The 24,965-nt window shown below is 43.3% G+C and overlaps 1 protein-coding gene across 1 annotated transcript in view; it reads left to right on the top strand.

Moving 5' to 3' along the window:
* The first annotated feature begins 2,075 nt into the window (after positions 1 to 2,075).
* Positions 2,076 to 24,965, top strand: part of Synrg (synergin gamma) — a 61,517-nt gene continuing 38,627 nt past the window's right edge. Inside the window, exons 1-7 of the mRNA XM_038325296.1 lie at positions 2,076 to 2,176; positions 9,950 to 9,990; positions 15,226 to 15,347; positions 18,581 to 18,711; positions 20,758 to 20,863; positions 21,559 to 21,670; positions 24,221 to 24,523. Coding sequence (XP_038181224.1) covers positions 2,106 to 2,176; positions 9,950 to 9,990; positions 15,226 to 15,347; positions 18,581 to 18,711; positions 20,758 to 20,863; positions 21,559 to 21,670; positions 24,221 to 24,523 — 886 coding nt within the window. The 5' untranslated portion in view covers positions 2,076 to 2,105. The remainder of the gene's footprint in view (positions 2,177 to 9,949; positions 9,991 to 15,225; positions 15,348 to 18,580; positions 18,712 to 20,757; positions 20,864 to 21,558; positions 21,671 to 24,220; positions 24,524 to 24,965) is intronic.

The following is a 24,965-nucleotide window of genomic DNA, read 5'->3' as shown; positions in this document are numbered from 1 at the left end:
CTTACAGCACACTGGGAAGGAAGTTCATAGTTAGCTGTCACAGTGTTGCAACTATAAGATTATGATCAGCCTCTCCCTTTCTGACTTCATTCTCCATCATTTAACCATGTTCTTTCCTGTCTCTTTCCATTCAAGATGAAAGCTGATAACAATGCTTTATCCTGATAAGGAAGAGCAGTCCTGTTACATGATACACCTGGCTTTCCCAGAGGCTTATCTTTGCTAAGTCTTGATAGCCTTCATCCACCCCTGCCAAAGTAATGCGATCATTTGCAGACCAAGGTGATGCACAATGCACAGGTTTTCCTTAATTACCTATTTTTGTACAGTGGGATTCAAAAAAACTTGGTGCCGGTTGGAGCACAAACTGGTGCCTAGAACTGCACGGAATCCGTGCTGCCATGGGACTGCAATGCCGATGACTGCCGGAGTCTGCGTTAAAAACCTCATGCCTTACTCTCAGCAGTTGATGCTTCATTCTAAAATCAGCACGCGAGACCTTTTTAATGTGTATTTGTTTAGAGAAGCCCAGACTGGCCTGGAACCCACAGCAATCCTGTTTCAGCCCCTTTACTGCTGAGAATACAGACACGAGAGGAGACTCTCTTGAATAGATGGGACAAAGTTTTTGTTTTGTTTTGTTTCATCAGAATTCACTTAAATAGGCTGACTGCTCCAGGGAGTGAAAAATGAAAGTACATAGTTTTTATTCTTGCAGATCTCCAAGTCAGTGTGTCTCCTGGAAGTGGGTAAGCTGTTGGAACTGTTTGCCTACTGTGTTCTTTAGTTTCTGTATTTCAAGATTGAAAGTCGCTCTGTGAAGCTTTGTAAACTCACAACAAATATTCCTTAAACAAACATTAATTTTAGGAACACAGGGCTTACTGACAGCATCATTCTTGCAATTAGTGAATTAATGCATTGGTGAAGTACAAGGAACAAATTGTGTGATGTAAGGCTGTGATCCTGAAGCAGCTGTGCAGGACTAACTCAGTTGGGGACGGCATGGAAGGCTGCTAAGGGATCACCTGGACAATTCCTAATCTACTCCTGTTTTCTCTTTATTCGCTGCTGAGCAACCACCTGATCCCTGGAGTAGCTATAACGCATATCAGCTTGCTTTGTCAAAGGGTCAATGAAGAATTCAGGACTCTTGCTACATAAATGTTAGATTTGTCCAAGGAAGAAGACTGAAAACAGTGAACAGTCCAGACCAAACAACAACAAACTAAAGGATCCCACAAATACTTGGCATGGTACTAGGTAAAGAAGCAAAGACTTTGGAGTCAGGCTGTCCTGAATTTGAATCCTGGTCTTGCTGCTTATAGCTCTAAGATCAAGGCATATCATCATATGAACTTCTTTCAGGACTGATTTTTCTCATTTCTAAAATAGCAGTAAGAACTCATAGCGGCAAAATTCCTGTTGGTGGTTTATGTCTAGTAACAAATAGCCTATTAGAAGTTTGTCAGTGAAAGCTGAAAGGCAAGCCGTGGCAGAGACCGATAGTAATTATCTAAGAGCTTGACAAAGTTTACTCCCAACACATTTTACTTCCATGAAGCTTGATTAGGGGCTGAGGTGTCAAGGTAAAAACATCCCCTGCATAGGTTCAGCATATTTGTGCTTGTTGCACCTTGCTAGAAAAGGAAAACTATTTGACACGATGGTCAAACAAGAGTAGTGCACCTTGGAGGATATCCTTTTCATGTGCATTGGGCTTGTGTGCTCTTGGCTGGTTTACTAAAGGCAATTTTAAATACCTTCAGTGCCTGTGATGGATTCTGCAAAGAGTGCAAACAGGGCAAACAGCTGTAAAGCCATCAAAAGGCCGCCTATTGTGTAAAGGAACAGCAAAAGCGCACCTGTGTTCCGTCATCCAGTTCAGAAATCAGGACTTAACTCTGCACTGATGCAGACCTGAGTCCACAGGGCTTGAATCCCACAGCATGCAGCGGGGGCCCGCCGCTCGTGCCCGAGGGCTCGGGAGTCACGTGGACGCGCGGCCCCGCCCCGTCGTCGGCCCCGGCTTAGTGGGGCGGTGTCTGCCCCGGAAGTGCCTGTCTTCGGCTGACAGCTGCTGGCACGGCGGCGGCCCGAGCAAGATGGCGTTGCGGCCGGGAGCCGGAGCCAGCGGCGCGGCGGGGGCGGGCGCGGGGCCCGGCGGGACAGGCAGGTGGGTCGGCGGGGCGGGGCGGGGCGCGGGACCGACGGGGCCGGCAGGTGGGTCGGCGGGATGGGCAGGTGGGGCCGGGCTCACGGGCGGCGGTTGCGGGGTGCGGGCGTCCTGGGGACCCGCGGGGAGCGCGCTCCTGTGCAGGCGCCGCCGCACCTGTCGCGGGGCCTCGAGCGCCCGCGTTTCCCCTCCAGGCTTTTTGGGCTTGAGCTACTGTTGGAGCGAAGGTTGTGACAGTCTGGTCACAAAGCTGGAGGAGCCTTTCTGAGAGTGTCTGTAGTTATTGTCTTTCCTCTTCTAGAGCGTCCTGTCCTGTCCTTTTTCTTTTCTGAATGTACAAATAGGAAAATCTGAAGACCTTTGAATTAGTAATTGTCTTGAGACAGAGCTTGTCTTGTAGATTGACTCTACACTTGACTGTCTCCTTTTTCAAAAAGACATTTTGAAACAAAGAATTCACTGACCAAAAGCGGTGATGCTCTTGTTACAACAAAAGCTTCCAGACTTTATTGAGCTCTTTAAAAAAAAATAAAAAGTCTGCCCTTTGTTATATTGCAGGCATTTATTAGCCTGTGCTTCCTGTATCCAGAGTGGTAAAGGGGCATTTGTAACTTAAGTTTATTATAATTTAGCAAAATGTTTGATTCCAGAAAGTCTGCACCCCGTTTTTATCATGACTTAATCTGAGTTTGTTTAATTAGCTAACATATACAGCACACACATTCCTAGGTAAAATTAGCTTTTCGTTTTTAAATATCCCAAGTTATCTTTGGAAAGCAAAGTGTTGTAGTTTAATTTTGGAATCACTTACACTCCAAATGTGTAAAGGATTTTAAAGTTGCCACCCCTTACAGGTGCATATATGTGATATATATCCACACACATGCATGCTAGGAAAAAAGCAGTCACTTGAATAAACCAACTGTGTGTGGCTGGGTTTTCCACTTCCTCTTTGTATCTTTGATTTGAAAATGTTTTGCTTCCTCCTTTGTTTTTGCAACAGTTTCATTAGGGTCTTTCATGAGTGGTCAATATAAATTGTTTTTGCCTGCAGAATATAAATATATACATGGTGACAATTTCTAAAATGTTCCTAAATGGTTTTAGTTTAATCAAATGTATGATTTTTAAAAATGGAACCAGTTCTAGGAATTTTGAAAGGATTTTATATTTTAGGCACAAAACTTTTTTTTTATTTAAAGAAAAAAAAGAATAGGAGGAATCACAAGTACAGAAAGTTAAGGGCATCCCTTGGTTTGATTTATAGTATTTTAACGTCACAGGTCCAACCAAGTATGCTGGTGCATGCCTATACCAGCTCTGAGGAGATGCAGGCAAAAGGATCAGGAGACCAAAGACATCCTCAGCTACCTGGAGAGTCTGAGGTCAGCCTGGCACCTTGAGATCCTGTCTTAAGGAAAAGAACGAGGACAACAAACGTGTATTCACTCCAAGTGGCACCAAATACATAGGGGACAGAAAAGCGGCTACAATGGTCCTCTGAAAGGCATGTGTTGCTACATTTATTAGGTACTTTCTTAGGCTGAGAAACTGTATACTCAGTCAGGAATACTTTGGTTTAGGGAAAGCAATGCTAAGAGCTAAAGTTATCTGATAAGAAAACTAACATTGTAGCATAATTATGCTTGAAGAAAACCAAAAACTAGCACACTCTAAACGTTCGGCTGAAAAAATCACAAACTAGAACTGACTTTGTAACCTTTTCTTCTGCCTTAAATGCTACTTCTTGTGTACTTTCTTGTAGCTACTTAGTTTTCTAAAAGACCTGTCAAAGGCAGCCACATGCAAACAGTGGCTTTTGAACAATACACGAAACGGACTATCCTAGAGTAAATGCTTGGGACATACAAATGCAAAATTTGCCTTTAGCCAAGTAAAGCAGCAGAGTTGAAAAAATTTGAATGAGTGTGACCCTGGTTATGGTCATTAAATGCCTGTATGTGTAAAGTACTGTTTTGAAAATGTCCTTTGTTTTGAGACAATGCCTTATTAATTTAACTCAGGCTGGTCTTGAACTCAACATATAGCCCAAGCCAGACTTGTGATCTGTCTACCTCTGTCTTACTAGTACTAGGATTGTGGGCGATACCGCACTCAGCTAAGCATTATTGTTCTTAATGCTCTGATGGGTTCAAAAGACTGGAGGCATGACCCGGTGCTTGAACTGTGTGTGCACAAGTTAACTTTAGCACTCTGTTTCCCTGCTCTCTTACAAGCTCCGTGAGTGCTTTGTCTCTCCATCTTCTGCAGTTTCTTGCCTAGCCTGGCATATTTTTTAATGTAAACATTTGTGGGTTCCACAAAAATGGACAATAGTGAAGTTGATTTTCAGCCGCATCGAGCAAGAGGTGGAAGGAAGAGAAAGGAGTTGAGATTGTCCGTGTGGGGAGCGGGGTGGGGATAGCAAGCACTATGGGAGCAGCAAACATATCTGCAGCGCCAGTAGGCTGCTGGTGGGTGCAAAGAAGAGTTTCGTGAGGTAAGAAGGAAGGGAAAGGTATGCCTAGTCAGAGAAGGCCATGAGGCTAACCTAAGGTAAACTCTGCCTGCCAGAGGAATCGTACCGTTTTAAGCCCAGGTGTGCAGCTTATGACAAGCTCTTTACTGAATGGCCCCTTAGGCAGATGCCTCTCACCAGTGCTGTGTTAGATGTGTTAGAAACCAGAGCCTGAGGCAGAGAGGATCCATGGAGAAGACTGTATCTCAGAGGCCAGGCTTGAGACACCAGAGCAAAGGTAGCAAATGTCGGTTGGTAGCACAGGCTTGTGACAAGCAGAGCTCCAGGTTGAAGACTTGGCAACTCAGCCTTCTTGGAAGCTTTGCAGACATGCACACCCCGCAACCCACCCCAGCCCTGTCCTTCCCTCAACAACAACAGCTTTGCTGTCATATCTGCACCTTAGCTGCCTGTCTAGCCATTCATTTTTTGTTGTTTTGTTTTGTTTGTTTGTTTTTTCGAGACAGGGTTTCCCTGTAGTTTCTAGAGCCTGTCCTGAAACTAGCTCTTGTAGACCAGGCTGGCCTCGAACTCAGAGATCTGCCTGCCTCTGCCTCCCAAGTGCTGGGATTAAAGGCGTGTGCCACCACCGCCCAGCCATTCTTAGAATTAGTCGTCAGGGCCTGGCTGCGGGTGGGGCTTGCTGCCAAACCTCCCAACCTCAGTTCAATCCCAGGCACTCACAAGGTACAGGAAAGAAATGACCCAAGTTGTTCTTTGACCTCCACATGAACACACCCCCCCACACCCACCCACCCACACATAAATGTAACAAAAAGAATGATGGGGCTGGAGAGATGGCTGTGTTACAACATTTGCTGCTCTTCCAGTCGGAATTCTATTCCCAGCACTCACTGGGAATAAAGGCTCATAACTGCTGTGACTCCAGCTCCAGGGGCTCTGATGCCCTCTTCTGGCCAATTCGAGTCTACACACACAGATTCACACAGGAAAAAAAATTAGTTATCTAAATATTTCAGTCATAAAAGATAGGGGTCACTAACTTTGGATTGTTACATTTTTACTAGAGTAAGTCACTTATTAGTACACTTTGCTTTGTTCTTTTATGTGTTTACTTTTAAGTAGCTTTTATTTATCTATAATAGGTATTCTTTTAAAAATAATTTTTTAGATTTATTAATGTGTAAGGGTTTTTGCATGTATGTATACACCACACATGACCTGGCTCCCTCGGAGATCAGGAAAGGGTGACAGATCCCCTGGAAATGTAGTTACAGGTGACTGTTAGCCAATGTATGGATGCTAGGAATTGAACCCAGGTCCTCTCCAAGAGCAGCTCACTAATGATCTCTCTCACCTTGCGATGCATCTTATATCTTGTCTCTGTGGTTACCTTAGTTGGGACCTTGACAAACGTTGGGTTCTGTGTCCTCGCTTGACAGAGGGGGAAGCAGACAGGTAGGATAATAAGAGGATTAAAACTGGGTAAAAGAGAATACAACTCACTCCAGGTTTTCACTGAGCAGCTCTGCCATACTGGTGATTTGGATTTTCACAACTGGTTTGACAAAATTGGCAGGTTGACTACTCAGCTGTATCCCTTCTACCAAGTTCGTCCGACTTGGTGTGTGAGTGACGCCTTGTAAAACAGATGACAGCCAGAGCACTTCCTCACCGCAGACATTGTGTCCAGTGAGCAGAGCCTAGCATGGAGACACACAGCTATAGTCCTAGCTGCCCAGGAGATGAGGCAGGAGGAAGGCTTGAGCCTAGAAGTTCTGTCTTAATAGACAAATACAAACCAGTTAACACACCGCTCTGCTATTTAAGGCTCCTTATATGCCATTAAGAAAGAGGGCTTGCTTACTCTTGGGACCTGCTTGTCAGCAGCAAGATTCACTCAGTGACCCAGTCCCTCTACAAAAGCCATAAGTAATATGCAGCCAGATGGATGGCCAGCTAGAGTGGTAATGCGCCTTGCAGTTAAAAAGAAACAAAGCAAAAAAAGATGCTTTAGAACCATGGGCTCTGAAGTTGAGTTTCAGGCTTTGTCCTGGGAGTGAGAGGACCGGTGTAGTAAAATGCAAGGGCTCCTGAATTTGACAGAGTTCATGGTGCTCGCTGAGCTGCAAAGAAACTCTCAAGTCTGACTCTGAAATTGAGAGACTTTCCCAGTTGAGAGTTTTCCTTTCTTGGTCTGGAGAGTTGGTTGGCTCAGTGGCCAAAAGCACTGGCTGCTCTTGCAGAAGACTCCGGTTTGATTCCCAGTACGCATATGCTTGCTTGCAAGCAGTTTTAAGGCCAGTGTACAGAATCTGACACCCTCTTCTGAACTTCATGGTCACTGCTTGCTTTTGGTGTGTAGTCATACATGCAGTCAAAATAAGACATGCATGTGCACCCCTACACATAAAGTAATTTTTTTATATTAAAAACAAAAGCCTTTCTTGGTTTGTGCCCTTTCCAGCCTCAGCAAATGGACTGGTTCCTCAAAGCAGTTCATTAGTCTCATTCCACCAAAACTGCGTTTTCCAGGCTGTACGGATCGCGTGTGTGCTCCTGAGCCCCCCCCCTGCCGATGCTTCCTCTTGGAGACCATCATCCTCAAGGCAGTAGCTCTTTTCTTACCCTGCATCTGGACAAGCTTTCCTGCAGCAGTGGACACTGGCAGCTACTTTCTTGAACCGTGTCTGTCCTCGGTTCTGAACTGGCTCCCTTATGTCTCAGTGGCCACTCTGTCCTCGGTTTCCAGTGTAGGACTCCGAAGTTGCCCGTGGAGCCATCTTGCTACATGTGCCCACTTCCTTGCTTATGTTGTACATTCAGTGCTTTTTTTTTTTTTTAAAAAATCTTTATTTAAAAGATTTAATCTGGATCACTGGAGTTTTCCAGTTCTTTCTCTGAGACAGGGTTTCTCTGTGTAGCTCCGGCTGTCCTGAAACTCACTCTGTAGATCAGGCTGAGCTCAAGATCTCAGAGTTCTCGGAGCTCAGAGAGATCCACCTATCTCTGCCTCCCAGTGCTGGGATTAAAGGCGTGCGCCACCACTCGCTAATGGGTTTCTGCTGCTCGAGGTCTCTTCCCCAGGCCTGTACACTGAGCTCCCCGTCCTTGCGGTTGTCCCAGCTCAGCAGCCCCCTCGCTGTGCGCTGTTTTCCCACTGCCCCCCACCCTGCAGCTACCAGTGTCTCTTGAGTCTTCCTTCTTCATATCTTTTGCTCACTTCTTTCCCATCCCTCCTGCCTTGTTCGCCCCCTCTTTTTTTTTTTTTTTTTTTTTTTTTTTGGTTTTTCGAGACAGGGTTTCTCTGTGGCTTTGGAGCCTGTCCTGGAACTAGTTCTTGTAGACCAGGCTGGTCTCGAACTCACAGAGATCCGCCTGCCTCTGCCTCCCGAGTGCTGGGATTAAAGGCGTGCGCCACCACCGCCCGGCGTTAGCACTCTCTTTAAGTCACCCCTTAGGAACACTGGGTAGCTTCTTGGCCAGTTCTTTTTACTTCAAGTCTTTCCATATGCAGTCATTAAAGTAACCTCCCAAGGTACACTTTGCGACATGTTCTTCCTCTCAAAATGTCTGATGGCAGAGAGGTCACATCCAAACCACAGCAGGATACCACTTCATCCCCTTTCAGGTAGCTGTCTTTATATAATTGTGTGTGTGTGTGTGTGTGTGTGTGTGTGTGTGTTCGCGCATGCATGCATGCATGGGGGGGGGGGGACTGACACTGGCTCTGTGGCTAAGCGCACTGGCAACACTTTCAAAGGTCCCAGGTTTGAGTCCCAGGACCCACATGGTGGCTCACAACCATCCATAACTCTAGTTTTCCAGAGGATGAAACTCCCTCCTCTTGCTTTTGTAGGTACAGACATACATGCAGGCAAGAGATCTCTGTGTTACACACACACATACACATACACACACATGCACACACACACTCTTAGGTGTTGTGTGGGATGTGAAAACAGAGTCCTGTGCATTGCTGATAGGAATGTGGACTAGTGCAGCCATCATGGAAAACAATTTGGCAGTTTATCAAGAAGTACACATAGAATTATCATATGACCTAGCAGCTCCACTCGTAGGTCCATACCAGAAGAACCGAAGGAAGCCTCAGGCACACTCACACGGCAGTGTTCATGGCAGTATTGTTCACATCAGCCAGAAGGTAGAAGGAACCCAAATACCCATGTAGAGACGGGAGGATAAACAGTTTGCTGTGCACATTGAGTTGGATCACAGTTGTGGAAGGAATTGAGGTATTAATGCATGCTGTAGTATGGATGAGCCTGGAGCAAGTTTGCCTAAGTGAAAGAATCCAGATACTTGCTACCTGGTTCTATTTAATATTTAGACTTGGAATAGACAAATTATAAATGATAGAAAGAATGGTGGGTCTGGGGTATGGTGGGTTATTGCTAATGGCACCAGAGGTTCTGTTTGTGCTGATGGAAAAATTCTGAACATGGATAGTTAGTGGTTGTAATGGTTTCAACATTGTGGATGTCCTCATTATCACTGAATTATGTACTTGAAATTATTCAAATGATAATATTTTGTGATTATATATATATATATGCATATATAATATATACCACCTCTGCAAGTCCTCCCAAGGTGTAACCTAAAAATTAACCTTGCTCTTCCAAGCTCTTAGTGTTTGGACCTTGCCTTAAAGAGCACACTTACCCTGCTGTGCGATTATTTGTCTGCGCCTGTGTATTCAAGATTGCTAACTACTTCAGTCTTCCACACAGTAGATGCTCATTAAATGTTTACTGGATGGACATGAATCCATCCCTCCCGTTTCATGGTTGGAAGTCACAAGGTGACAGAGTCAAGAATAATGTCAGGATTGTCTATTTTCTTTTTCACACACCCCCAAAGTTCCTTCCACATTAGCAAACTGATACTTTGTATCATAGGGAAATTTAGTCTTTATTAATATTAATAATTCTCATGCTAGAAAGGTGACTCAGCAGTTAAGAACATTTGCTGCTCTTGCCAAGGATCTGGATTTAGGTCCCAGCACCCACGTGACAGCTCACAAGATTTTGAAACTCCAGTTCTAGGGGATCCAACACCCTCTTATGGCCTCTGTGAGAACCAGGCATGCATGCAATGCAAAGGCAAACATGCAGGCAAAACATACATGTAAAAATTTTAAATAGTAAGTCAGCATTGTGCTACTGACTTGATCCCAGGCTCTGTCTGGTTATTTCCGTCAGGTGAAAATCAGTTTTTGTTTGAAATCTAATACAGATGAAGATGCTGATGTATTTGTATTCTTGTTTCAGCTTTATGTTTCCTGTTGCAGGTGGAATGAGACCCCCTCAAGGTATGTGAGAGCTAACATTTCTCTGTCAATCCTGGAATGGAACCCAGGGTCTTGCACACTCTAGGCAAGCACTCTGCTCCTAAGCCACATCCTTAGCCCCAAACCTAAGCTGTTTTTCACTGTTTCTGAACTTAGAAATTAAAAGGCTAAGTAGAAGATAAGTTATATTGCTGCCCAATGCAGTAAAATTATCCTATAGTCCTAACTCCGTATGACACCTTCTCTTAAAATTTCTTTTAAAAAAGTTTGGCCGGGCAGTGGTGGCACACGCCTTTAATCCCAGCACTTGGGAAACAGAGGCAGGCGGATCTCTGTGAGTTTGAGGCCAGCCTGGTCTACAAGAGCTAGTTCCAAGACAGCTAGGGCCGTTACACAAAGAAACCCCATCTTGAAAAACAAAAACAAACAAACAAACAAAAAATAAATAAAAAAAAGTTTAATTTGGGGAGTGAAGGAATCACTCTTAATGTTTCCCAAACTTACTCATCCGTTATATCAGTTGCTATTTAACCTCGGCGATGGAGGGAAACTTTGCAGGGCAAGCACAGGAAAACCAGCGATGGCGCTGAGACAAGCTGTCCTTCTCTGGCTTCCTCTGCCTTCTTTGTGCCAGGAGCTGTTATCTCGCTCCCGTGGCTCCAGCACCCTGCCTGAGTGTTGTGGTAGATTCCATGTGATGTTTGTTGAATGAATAAACAAACCTCTTTAATTAATCTGTGCATGCTTTTTCCACATGTAGTGATCTTATTACAATGATGCACATAAAAGAGATCTGATATTCCAATTTAAAAGTCTTTAAGTCTCAAAGTAGTGTAATATACACCTTTAATCCCAGGATTTGGGAAGAAGAGGTAAACCAATATCTTAAATTTGAGGCTAGTCACAAACTGAGTTCAAGGCTAGCTGGGACTACATAGTGAGACTGTCTCAAGAAAGAAAAGTATTTATGTCTCAGCCAGCTATGGGGGCATATGCCTTTAATTTTAGCATTTGGGAGACTGAGGCAGGGTTGTGAGTTTGAGTCAACCTGGACTGTATAGCAAGATGCTATCTCAATAAAGAATAAAAAGATTTGAGTCTCCATTTTATCCCTGAAAATGTCTCTGTTCAGTGCACCCCATCTCTTGGCTGTAGAACTGGAGCCTGCTGGCATCAGTCTGGCCGTACCTTGAACGCAACTGGAGTTAAGGATAAAATTTTGACCCATTCTGCTGTAGACAAAAATTGAGGGAAGAGTTGGCCTACACTTGTCTTGCTTTTTTCTGCTCCCTTCTGCAGCTCCACCATCTTTCCCTCTACTCCCCTCAGCCTCCAGCTGCCATTGAAAAGTGGCCCCTCTCAGTGTTGGCTGGCTATTCTACATTCACTGGGGAAACAGAAACTCCTAGGTCACCAGGAGATAAAAGATAAAGGGCTCTCAGAGCAGTGGGATTAGCTCACTGACTTTGTTTCCATCAGTGGAAGAGGTGGAGTTGCAGGCCAATTTTCCAAGGGTCAGTTGTATTCTTTTCATTGTGTGTGTGTGTGTATGTGTTTCTCTGCTTGGGTGTCTCAGATTTACATCAAATGTTTTAAGGTATTTTGTCCTACAAAGTTGTGTTTACTGTGTGGTTCATTGCTTTGCATTTTTTTACTCTTTGAGGTAAAAATCCACACACTGAACAAAGAAGCTGAACAAGAAAAAGATCCCAAGGATTTCCTGATAGTTCTTAATTCTAGAACTGGGATTTTTAAAAAGAAATTTATTGTGTGTGTGTGAGACACACACACACACACACACGTGTATATGAGTATACCACTTGTGTGTTGGAGCCCATGAAGCTCAGAATTGTCAGATCCCGGTGGTCGTGTGCCACCAAGTAGGGTGCTGGGAATAGAACCCAGGTCCTCTGTCAAAAGCAGCAAGTGCTCTTAATCACTGAACCATCCCCTCCAGTCCCTGATATTTGGAATTGTTTTAGAGGGGTGTTTTGTTGTTGTTTTAGTGATTTAAAACAACAACAACAACAACAAAACCTCATATAGTGTGTGTCTGTGTCTGAGAGCCACAATGAGTGTGGGGTGAGGCTGGAGGATAGCTCGTGGGAGTCGGTTCTCTCCCTCTACCCTGAAGGTTCCTGGAATTGAACTTAGACTGACAGGCTTGGGCAAGCATCTTTACCCACTGAGCCACCTCACCAGCTCTTGTTTTCTTTGGAGACAGCATTTCACGTGGCCCAGGCTGGTCTGGAACTCATTGTGTAGTTGAGGATAACCTTGAACTCATGATCCTCCTGCCTCCGTTTCCCGCATGCTGAGATCACAGTCATGTACCACCTAGTTTGGCATGAAGGGTTTTAAAAGTATTTTAGAGTGGACTTTTGATCATTTGAAGACTTGAAGCACAGATGATTTCTAAAAATTATACAAGAAAACAACAGCAGTATTGCCCACAATGCCTTGTGTACTTGGTCAAGAGACAAGGAGAGAAAACCTTTGTTTACTTTTATCCTTAAATGTTATACCAATACCCAAATCACCCATTCAAAACTGAAATGATCGTTAGGCCCTAAAGATAAGAGGGAAAGCTGTGACTGCGTTGAGCCTGTTCTGGTTACCAGGACATTGCTCGGTTGCTGCCTTCAGTGTCCTTTGAGATTCTCTTTTTCAGTTGCCTAGGATGCTCGGCTCCTGCCCTTCCTTCAGGTCCTTGAGCACGTGGCACAGAAGAACAACCGCTGCATTTTCTTGCTCTTATCTCCCATTACTATGCTTTCTTTCTTGCCCCAGCTTTTATTACCACCTGACTTAAAGGGCTTTGTTTTGTTTTTGTTTTTAATTATTTGTTGTCTCCAATTACAGCATGATTCCATAGCAGGAAGCTCTGGTTTTAGTCATTGCTGTGTTCTTAGGATGATGCCTACCGTAGACCCTCAAGAATCAGGACAAACTAAATGAGTAGTATAACTCCGCTAGCTGTCAGCCTGCAAGTGCAGATGTGCTTCTGACACTAGGCAGTAAGAAATATAGAACACAAATGATAAAACAAGACAGACACGGTACACTCTTCTTTTCCTTTGCTGCTTAGTATACATTTATTTATTTTTTTTTTTTTGAAATAGCATCTGACTATGTATTTTGGCCTCTGAATTTGCAATCCTCCTGCCCTAGCCTACCCAGTGCTGGACTACAGGTAGTGTCCACCTTGACAGTTCTGTCCTTCTTTAAGTTAAATGTTAGTTGTTTTTTTTGTTGTTGTTTGTTTTTAAAGAAAGAAGAAAAAAGTGGGCGAGGCATGATGGCACATACTCTCAATCCCAGTCACAGCCTGTCTATCCAGAGAGACTGTCCCAAAACAACCCAGGAAGCAAAGCTTCTCGGCATTTACATTGTCCACATTCGGGAGCCACACAATCACGTTTACATTGTTCCTGTGGTGTTAAGCTAGTGATTTTGTATTGGGCTGCACTTATGACTGTCCTCAGATCGGCTGCACTTATGACTATCCTCAGATCGGCTGCACTTATGACTATCCTCAGATCGGCTGCACTTATGACTATCCTCAGATCGGCTGCATGCAGCCCACAGGTGGACATGCCTGCTAGAGTCAATGAGATTGCAGGGTGCGGTGAAATGCAAAGTTGGAGTGTAGTTTGTGCTCAAGCTGTGTTCGTATTCACTGTCATGCGCAAGGCATGTGGAACTGCTCCTTGTGTATGGTAGACATTTATAGATTACTAAACCCCAAAGGCCATACATTTGTTCTTCTCTGCTCTTGGGAATGTTTCACTGGGGAAGCCTAGGAGATGCTAGTGTACATAGTACTTTCCCCGTGGCTTTCCTATGTCCGCATATGCTTCCCATATGCTGTTTTGAGTAGTGTTCACATAAGGGAAAGAGAGAAGAAGAATAGCATTTCTTTGACGTAATAAACAGTAAATGGTTTTTGCAGATGAGAAGTGAAGTTGCAGAACAAAGTAAAAAAAAAAAAAAAACCAGGAGTGCTGCAGTGCCAGCGCTCAAGAAGATTTAGAGGCCAGTCTGGCTATACAGTGAGTTCTAGAGAGAGAGTCCCAGAGACAGACAGAGGACATTCAGACAGAGCGGAGTGAGCAAACACTCAGGTCCATGGGTAGTATGTAGCCCACTCATTTGACTTCCATTCCAGAGCTCATGGTCTTCAGTGTTATCATCTACTGTTATATAACAGATGACCCCCAAAACTTTGCAAATCACCATTTTGTTATTTTGCAACGTGCCTATGAGTCAGGAATCTCAGAGCAGCTTTGCTGGGTGGCTCTGGCTCAGAGCATCCTGTGAGCTGCAGTAAATCCATAAGGCAGAACTGCAGTCATCTGAAGGTTTTAGGAACTGGAAAGATCTGCTTCCAAGGTGGCAGACTCATGCTGCCTCTTTGGAGGGGGCCCAGCTCTCCACATGGATTCCCCAAAGGACAGCTTGAGTGTTCCTATAGTACAGTATTGGTTTCCCTCCAGAAAGCTAAGGACTAGCCTTGGGAGCCAAGGTACAGGGGCACACACCTGTGATTACAGCTTTTGGAGATAGAGGCTGGAAGATCAGGCTATCCCTTCAGTCATACCAGATCTGTTCCAAAGGAACGAGGCCGAGCAGTTACTTACATGTTGTTCATCACTACAAGAATCCTGTTAGGTATATGGAGCTCAACACGGGAAGAAATGATACAAGCTTATGGATACCAGAGGGCAGGAATCACTGGGGCTAATGGTGAAGACTGAGTACCGTATTTAGGCCAAAGTCACTTCATTTCATATCCCACATTCTCGAGTTCTGCAGAACCAGTATTATTACTTCACTTAAAGACAGACCCATCTAATACAGTTCCCCATGTTGCGGTGACCCAACCATAAAATTATTTCATTGCTACTTCATAACTGAATTTTGTTACTGTTATGATTCATAATGTAAATAGTTTTGTATTTTCTGTTGGTCTTAGGTAACCTCTGTGAAAGGGTAGTTCCAATCTCCCCCAAGGGGTCCCATGCACCTGCAGATTGAGAGCTACTGGACTTAACAGATGAAATTCTATAGCTTTTGCCCAAGATCACGTAGCTAACTAGATGATGGAATTCTTATGTTAGGCCCTGTCTACTCATCAGGACCTTGTGCATTTTCCATTGTACTGTGCAGCTTTTCAATTAGCAAGTCTCTGGGTGATGGGGTTTCAAGGAAATAAACTGTAGGTCATGACTTTAATAAAGCCTTGGTATTTTCCAGCAGGCCTGATGCCAATGCAGCAGCAAGGATTTCCTATGGTCCCTGTCATGCAGCCCAATATGCAAGGCATGATGGGAATGAATTACAGCTCTCAAATGTCCCAAGGACCCATTGCAATGCAGGTACTTGCTTCTTGGTTATGTATAAAGTTTTTGCTTGTTGTTGGCCATCTGCTTGTCAAGAGCTATGGCTTTAAGAGCTTGGTTATGTTTAGAAATAATTTACATTTTAATGGAGTTTTATCTGTCTATCATCTATCTATCATCTATCTATCTATCTATCTATCTATCTATCTATCTATCTATCTATCTATCTATCTATTAAGACAGGGTCTCTATGTAGCCCTAACTGTCCTGTGACTCTGTAGACCAGGTGACCTCAAACTCACAGAGATCCACCTGCCTCTGCCTCCCAAGTGCTAGAAATAAAGTTGTACACCTCCACTGTCCAGCATTATAAAGTTTTATTATATCTGGGTTCAGGGGATCCACTTTGCCTTGGCGTCCCAAGTAGGTGAAATTGTAGGTGTATGCCACAGTGCAAGTCAAAGACTCACACATGCAGGTGACTGTCTCAGTTACTTTTCTATTGCTGAGAATATATATGAGCCTGTGGAGGCCATTTTTATTCAAACCACATGGTAACCATTTGGAGTAAATATTAGTTATTGGAATTAGTAGAATAGACCAATGGAAGCTATGTGTTCTTTCTTTCTTCTGGAGCTATATTTTTATGATCTAAGAAATAAAAAGCTGAAGTGGAAAAATCTTGGTAGGGAACTCAGAATTATAAAAAGTGACACAGTAGATTAAGCAATTTCAGAACTGAAAAATATACTAACCAAAAGAAAAATTCTATGGTGGTTAACAGAAGATTAGAAATGACTGAAGAAAGGATCAGTGAGCTGGCTGCAGGGTGATGGCGCACGCCTTTAATCCCAGCACTCAAGAGTCAGAGGCAAGTGGATATCAGTGAGTTCAAGGCCAGCCTGGTCTACAAAGTGAGTTCCAGGACAGCCAAGACTATTATACAGAGAAACCCTGTCTTGAAAAACCAGAAATGAAGGGGGAAAGAAAAAAAAAAAGAACCAGTGAGCCGGAGAGGTCAGAAGAAGCTCGTTGGAATGATGATAAAATAAGAAGAGGACGTGTGAGAGGAGCCGGGGAGCTGGCCTAGCAAGGAAAGTGTTTGATGGCAAGGAGGAGGCTCTGGTGGGCATGGTGCCCTGCATAAAAATCTAGGCATAGACAGTGTTGGCAGAGGATCCCCAGAGCAAGCAGCAAACTAGATATATCAGTGAGCACTAGGTTTGAGTGAGAGACCATGCCTCAGTAAATAAGGCAGAAGAGCAACTGAGGAGTGTTCTGGGCATCACCTGGGGCAGTCCCATGCAAGCCCACACAGGCATGAGAATGCGCATGCGCAAAATGGAGAAAGAGATGTGTGAGAGTTTGATGATCCAAGAGAAGGCCTAAGACGCATTTAGCTGGAGCCCTAGAAGGAAAGGAAAATAGAATAAATGAGAAGTAAGAGCTGAGCACGTTCTGAGGGTGCTGACGATGCTGATGAATAGAACCAGAAAGCTTAATGAATACACATATGGGTTATATTCTTTGTCTACTGATGTGCACAGGTTGCTCTAAGACTTAGTGTCCGCAGTAGCAGTAGACAACAGTTCAGCATTCAGTGTGGGGTCAGCTGGGTGGTTCTGGTTTGGAGTCTGATGAGGGCAGGATGCTGGTTGAGGGCTTGACTGAGGTTAAGGCATCTACTTCCAAGGGTCCATCACAGGCCGGCATTGGTACCATCTGTTAGCCTCTGCTGCTAGATGGGCCGTAAATTTCACATGACCTTCTTCATAGCAAGTGATTGAGGGAACTACAGAAGCTCCAGTGCCTTGTATGGCCTAGCCACAGCAGTCATGTCTCCAGTAAAGGAACTATTGTGGGACTATGGACAGGGCACAGACACCCAACAGTAAAGAATAAGTAAGTAGAAATCTCACATCTAGTCACATCATAGAAAAAAAAAACAGAAGACCAGATCATGAAATTGATAATCAAGGTCACCAAAATGGCTCAGTAGATAAAGGTGCTTGCTGCTGAAGCCTGAATGACCTGAGTTTGACCCTTTGAGTTCATATAAAGATGAAAAGAGAGAACTAACTCCACAAAGTTAGCCTCTAACCTCCTCATAAACATTGTGGTACATGCATGGATACATGTGCGCGCACGCACACACACACACACACACACACGCAGGTTGGGGATAATAAAAGTTAAAGAAATTGACAAGAGAATTGAGACTACTGTAAGGCCAGCTTAATGTTGATCTTTGGAATCCTGTTGAACAGGAAGAGAAGTGAGAGGAGAGAGGCCTTGCGGAAGGTGGCAGGTAGCAGGAGTGATGAGATTAACGGAATTGGGGGGTACTAAGAAGAAAGTGACTGGTGTAGATGAGCTGAAAGGGTGGGAGGGGGGAAGCCAGTGTCAGGATGCTTAAAATAAAGCAATTTAGGGAGGGGCCGCTGACTTTTGCTGATGGCTAATGATGGGAGAGTAGAGTGGGGAAGGAGGACTGGGAGCCTGTGGTATGGGTTGCCGTGCTGTGGCGAGGAAGTCAAAGACCAGAGACTTGGAAGGCACTGCACTGGGTGAGTCATTTACATTATTGATTGGTATACCATTTACTATTGATTAGATCTTGTTACTTTTGTAAAAGTTTAGGTTATTACAACTTGATATGAATATCAAAATAGTTTATCTTTGTTTAGGTTTTATTTATTTGTGTGTATGAATGTTTGCTTGCCCTTATATATATGTACCATATGTGTACCTGGAGCCAGCCACAGTGAAGAGTCCATCCATCCCCTAGAACTGGAGTTACAGGCGGTTCCAGATACCATGTGGGTGTTGGGAATCAAACCCCAGTCCTCTGTAAGAGCAACAAGTGCTCTTAACCACTGAGCCATCTCTCTTCCTCCAAACTTTTATTGTCTTATAAATACTGGGATCAAGTTCAATTTTACATGTGAAATGACTGCCATATGGCAGGGTCTTCACTGATGCTGGGAAAACAAAGATACATACATATGTTATGACACCTTTCCTCAAAGCATGTGGCCTGTTGAGCGCAGTGGCGTGTAACCCTGTGCTACCATGAAGCCTGAAGGAGTTTATTCCAGTGGTGTCCTCTGACACTAGCAGAAATATTCAGCCTATTTTTTTTTTAATCTTCCACTAGAATGTATCATATATCTTACTGGTAAAAATACTGTACAATAATTTGCAAGGTTTTTAATAATTAAGAAAGAAGCCCATATATTATTTAATCTGTTGCCTTTTGTTTCTTCTAGGCAGGAATACCGATGGGACCAATGCCAGCCGCAGGCATGCCTTTCCTGGGGCAGCCACCATTCCTGGGCATGCGTCCTCCAGGCCCACAGTACACTCCAGACATGCAGAAGCAGTTTGCCGAAGACCAACAGTAAGGACCCCCAGGATCGGGGGAGCCGGGTCACCCAGCTGCAGCTGCTCTATAGATTATCAAATGCTCTGTAGTTTGAAGCTGAAAGGGATACATTGTCCTTAGGACACTTTAGAAACAAGTTTGTTTGTTGTTTGATTTTGAGACCCGACCCTTTAAATACTCTTGTAAGAAGTTTAGAGCCAGCTAAGTGGCGTGGCACTTACCTGTAAGCCTGCCTCTCAGGAGGCTGGGGTAGGAGAAGTGTGAGTTTAAGGCTGGAGGCCAATAAAGCAGAGTATCTCAGACAGAGCAAAACACAAGCACAGAATAAAGAGGGATCTGAAAAATGGTTTTCAGCACAGGGTACAAAGTTACCAACAAACTTGGTTGTCTGGCAGGTCCTTGCTCCTCAGAGCACAGCTCTTTATCCTGGAGACTGCCTTCTTTCCCCATGAAATTCCATGTTTGTTTGATTGGTTTTTTATCTTTTTTTGTTGTTTTGATTTCTGAAATCAGAGTAGCAAAAAGGCCCAGGTGGTCTTGATTTGCAGTCTTGGTGCCCAGGCCTCCCAAATGCTGGGATTATAGGTTTTTGCTTCTACACCCAGCTTCCTAAATTGGTTGTTGCTGCTGCTGCTGTTTGATGGTACAGCATTAGCTGCTCGGCAAGTGATGAACCACAGAGCTACCTTCAGCCTGCGTTTCATTTTCTTATATGCAGAACAAAGTGTGCTTTTATGTTCATCAGTCTCCCTGGTATTCGTTACTGCTCAGTGCACCAAGATTGTTTCTTCTACTGCTGGAAGTTTAGGGGTGGAGAAGGGTTCATGTTCTCTGCCAATTAAAAAAATTAAAAGCAGGAAAGAAATAATACTGGAGATCTGTGGGGTCCCAACAGAGCCATCATATGGTAACTTGGGAGTCGGGGTCCCCTCTTGGGGCTCATTGTCTCATTGATGATGCAATTTGAGAATGAACACAAAGGGAATTTTGAGGACAAAGAACAGATTTAGACAGAAGCTTAGAGTTTGAAAGGAAAACTCCAGTGCAGCAAGTGGTAACTCTCCCAGGTGCCTGAAGGGGGAGGGTGGAAAGGGTAAGAGGGTGTGGAGGTCAGCCACATGGTGACAGGCAGCCACAGGGCAGGGCAAAGGGGCCTTAGGAACGGGCAGAGTGAGGAAGCCCAAAGCATTAGAAGTTTAACAGCACGCTTAGCCTCTGGTCAATATCCAGAAGGGAAAAAAAAAAAAAAAAAAACGGAAAGGAGAAAAAGAAATAATTACACTTTTCAGAGTCAGGTTTCAGGAAGGTGGACACATCACAGGAACTGCCCCAGCGGGAGGGGGTTCTAGGAAGGGAAGGTGTATGTTATCTTTTTTAATTGATAATTTGAAAAAATATTTTAAAATCAAATATAATTACACTACCCCCTTCTCTTTTCTCCCTTGAAGTCCTCCCATATATCCCTCCCCTTGCTCTCTCTCATATCTGTGGCCTCTCAAGTACAACCTACTTAGCCCATATAATTTTACTTATATGAATATAATTTCAGGGCTGACCACTTGGTTTTGGATAACCAACTGAGGGGTTCTTTCCTAAGGTGAACCTGCCATCCTGGGGTGGTTCCCTAGCCAAGTCCTTTACCTTGCCAGGTTGGATTAATCCTTAAGGGAGGAGACAGGAGATGTTTCCACCTAGAGGTGGATTTCTCTCTTTACACTTGGAGCTATCTCAGTTGTAGCATGATGTCTGGCAAGCATAGATCCTAGGTTTCATACTCAGCTCCACCACCAGTACCCACCACTGGGGAAAAAAATACTTTCTTTGCCTTGCAAATTAGGTAAGAAATAAAAACATACATATAAAGTGAATCATTCTGTAGATTTATTTAAAATATTTTAGAGCTAGTATACAGGAGAAACAGATTGTCATAAGAGAATTACATATAATTAAGAGTGAAGATTATAATTCTAGTAATGCAAGTTGATTGCTGAAGCTGATGGTGAAACCTGAATGTAGCCATTACCACTTGACTGACTGTTGATGTGATTGTTTTTTCTTTAGAAAACGATTTGAACAGCAACAAAAACTCTTAGAGGAAGAAAGGAAAAGACGTCAGTTTGAAGAGCAAAAACAAAAGCTCAGACTTTTGAGTAGCGTGAAACCCAAGGTGATGTATGCACCTCCCCACACCCTCCAGCACACATGCGTGCCCTGTGCATGCCTCCTCCTCACTCATGGCAGGCAGCCCAAGATGAGGCTGCAGTGGATTTTCTGTGTATCATGGTTTACCTAAGTCCTAAAGGGAGGGCTTTCTTTTTTCTATACAGATCGATATGCTTCTGTTGGGGGAAAACAGGTTATCAGCCACGGTCTTCTCAACTCTCTCTCTCTCTCTTTTTGTAGTCACCATGACAATGTTTTCTTTTTCTTGGGAGCATTGATCATAGATGGGAGAGTAGGAATGTATTTGTCAGGTTTCTCATAGAACATTTAGTATTTTATAGCCCTGTCCCATAGTATTTGAGAATGAAATCTTTTAAAGTTTTTATATTCTGTAGAATGTCTATTTTATGCCTTTATTTTATATACTTGTTGATGTCTTTCTGACTTGAAAATTATCAGAAGTACGAAGTAAGAATCTGGAACTAAGTCATTCCTGTATTCTTGTACTTGAGAGTCAAAAGCAGTAGGATAACCATGGTTTGAGGCCAGTCTGGGCTACACAGTAAAACTCTAAAAACCTCGTCTCAAAAACAAACCAAGGTGAAAAGGAAATCAGAAATAGGTCTGTGTATGTTAGTTTGAGAGGGGAAGATGGTGGGAGACGAGGGAAGAACTAAACACAGGCTTCCTGTCTTGCAGACTGGAGAGAAGAACAGAGACCACGCTTTGGAAGCCATAAAAGGAAACTTAGATGGATTTTCCAGAGATGCTAAGATGCACCCCACTCCAGCATCACACCCCAAGAAACCAGGTAAGTTTTCCATGTAAGAAACACGAAAATATTCCTTCCTTGGAAGTTGGTTGATCATCTCCCCATGTTCCATTGGCCTCTGTGTGTGAAGGTCAGTGCTGAATTTTTTCTTCAAGCTAAATTCAGATTTGAATATTTTAAAATGTAAGTGATCTGACCCAGTTAACAGCTAAGCTGGAGATTCAAATCCTTAGTCCTTCGCTTGGACATCACTTTTATAACTTCCCAGGAAATTTGTATAGCAAGTATACTGATGTTAAGAACGTCTTTTGGGGCTGGAGAGATGGCTCAGAGGTTAAGAGCACTGACTGATCTTCCAGAGGTCCTGAGTTCAATTCTCAGCAACCACATGGTGGCTCACAACCATCTGTAATGAGATCTGGTGCCCTCTTCTGGCCTGCAGGCATATGTGGAGGCTGAACAATGTGTACATAATAAATAAATAAATCTTTAAAAAAAAAAAAAAAAAGAACGTCTTTTGTACCAGGCATGATGGTGCACACCTTAATCCCAGGCATTTGTGAGTAGAGTAGAGGGATCTCTGAATCTGAGGCCAGCCACCTGGTCTGCTGGGAGAGATCCTGACCAAAAAAAAAGAAAGAAAAAAAGAAAGTCTGTGGACTCAAGAAATGTCGTCAATTTACTAATCCATCTTTATTATTATGAATGTGTTTCATCTTGTGAGCTAGGTCAGATTTCATTGTTTATGTGACAAGATTTAGAAATTCTCAAAACGCTCATTTTAAACTAGTCATGGCTATATTATCCCTCAGGGAAGTTCAGTTTCTTCAGTAAACTTCTTTGTAGTTTTTAATTATGAGTTAAATCAAATTGCCTTTTAGAGAAAGAAGCAGGGTAAAGAGGTTTTTTTTTTTTTATAATTTTGAACACTTAGCAGTTGAAATTGTCCACAAAATGTTTTTTCATCTCTTTGAAATTAAATATTTTGACATTTTGTTATCAGCTCCTTTCAATAAATATACCATTAATAGACCATTTTATAAATCGTTCTTCAAAATCAAAAGGTACTAACTATATTTTGCTAGAAAACATTATATCAATAATTTTATTTTAAATCCATGTATTTAGTATCTCTGACAAGTTAATATCAGGAGAAAACAATATTGATGCTGTTATCAATTCTTTTTTTAAGTATTTGTTTTTATTTATGTGTGTGTGTTGGTGCCCACCAAGGCCCTCAGATCCCCTGACCTGGAGTCACAGGCTGTTGTGAAACTGATGTGGGTGCTGGGAACTGCACTGAGGTCCTCTGGAAGAGTGATGAGTGCTTTTAAACACTGAGCCATCTCTTCAGGCCTGTTATGAATTCTTGATTTTCTGGCTCACCTTTGACTCTGGCCTGTTAATTTTACTGATTAGATTATGTGCCTTCATTCCTATTACCAAAATCAAGTCCAAATTAAAGTATACACTAAAATTGGGAGGAGAATAGATACTATCAACCATTTTGAGATAAGAAGAAGTATATCTAAAACTGAAAATTGTCAGCCATACAAGCTAATGATGAAGAGATCCAGGCAGTGTGGTGGTAGATCCCTCTAATCTTAGCACCTGGAGGCTGACGAGTTTGAGGCTAGCCTAGAGTGCATACTTAGCAAGTTCTAGGCCAACTCAAGCTACATAACTGAGCCTGTCGGCATACAAACATTGAAAGTTAAGACTAAAACTGTACCTGGCACCAAACTTAGAAAAACCAGAGAGCAGTGGCCATTGTTAGGTCCGACATTGTGTTCACACCAAGTTCCCTTGTCAGCACAGATCTGTGGGCAGAGTTAGCAGCAAGGGAGACATGTTAAGTAATCAATTGAATTGTTCAGATGCTGTTCATATTTATATATTGGTTTGTTTGTTTAGTAAGATTGTCTAGGCCAAGTATAGTGGTATACACCTTTAAATTTAGCACTTGGGAAGCAGAGGCAGGCGGATCTCTGTGAGTTTGAGGCCAGCCTGGTCTACAGAGTGAGTTCCAGGACAGCCAGGACTTAGTTGAGAGATTCTGTCTCATAAAACAAACAAAAGAGGCCGGGCGGTGGTGGCGCACGCCTTTAATCCCAGCACTCGGGAGGCAGAGGCAGGTGGATCTTTGTGAGTTCGAGACCAGCCTGGTCTACAAGAGCTAGTTCCAGGACAGGTTCCAAAGCTACAGAGAAACCCTGTCTCAAAAAGTAAAAAAAAAAAAAATAAATAAATAAATAAAATTAAAAAAAAAATAAAAAACAAAAGAAGTATTATCAGACAGACCTCTTGGATTTCAGAGGTAATTATCACTTTGATACATATTTAATATTACCCAATAAAATGAAAGAAGGAAACCTGAGTTAATTTTGTCTGTTTTTTTTTGCCAAGTCTAAAGTAGCTCTAGAACTTATTTTTAGAACAAAACAGACGTCAGCGTGTCCCATGAGCACCGTGGTCCATTTGACTGTTGTTTCTCCCTCCCTTCCACTGTTCTGAGGGTTGTGTTACATCTGGATTTCTTTTCTTTGGTTTTCATTCCTGTGTGTTTCATTGCCATTTTCCATTTTGCAGATTGTCCCACATCATCTCATTCTACCAAAACTGTCTCCCCATCACCTGCCTTTCTTGACGAAGACGAATTCAGTGACTTTATGCGGGGGCCTGTTGAGGTTTCCGCTTGTGGGCCCTCTCCCATGGCCCGGCCCTTTCAGTCTTTCCTTCCCACCACCCCACTCGGCCAGGTGCACACACAGAAGGCTGGAGCACAGCCTCTCCCTCCAGGTCAGGTTCCAGTGTCTTTTGCCTTACATGGTGGCCCTGGGCAAATCCCTTGTTTCTCTACTGCTTCAGCTTCACCCAGTGTGCAGAAAGCAGGTAACTCCAGTGTTATTATCCGAGTGTTAAGATATTCTAGGATAATTTATTTCTCTTACATATGTAGAATTATACAGTGCTGTTGGCAAAGAAATGCATATATTATATGAGTTATGAGAATAATCAACAGCCACCCATGCAAGGCTAGATTAAGTTTTTACATCTTCATTTGCCAGGAAAGTGATTTGAAACCTTTTGCTGCTGTTAGAAATCGTTGAAACTAGCGCAAAACGTTAACAGCAAACTGACCTCCTAAGATTATGCTTTTGTTTGGGGAAAAAAATCACTGATATCATGTTATAATAATGCCCTAGGGAGAACTCGGTTAAAAAGTAATCGTTCAGGACCAATGAGATGGCTCATTGGGTAAAGTGCTTGCTACCAAGCCTGATGACCTGCATTTATCCCCAGAGCTCACACTCTGGAAGGAGAGAAGGGACTC

Source organism: Arvicola amphibius, chromosome 4 (assembly GCF_903992535.2).
Source record: "Arvicola amphibius chromosome 4, mArvAmp1.2, whole genome shotgun sequence".
Taxonomy (NCBI): Eukaryota; Metazoa; Chordata; class Mammalia; order Rodentia; family Cricetidae; genus Arvicola; species Arvicola amphibius.
This window is presented reverse-complemented; position numbering and strand designations above follow the sequence as displayed.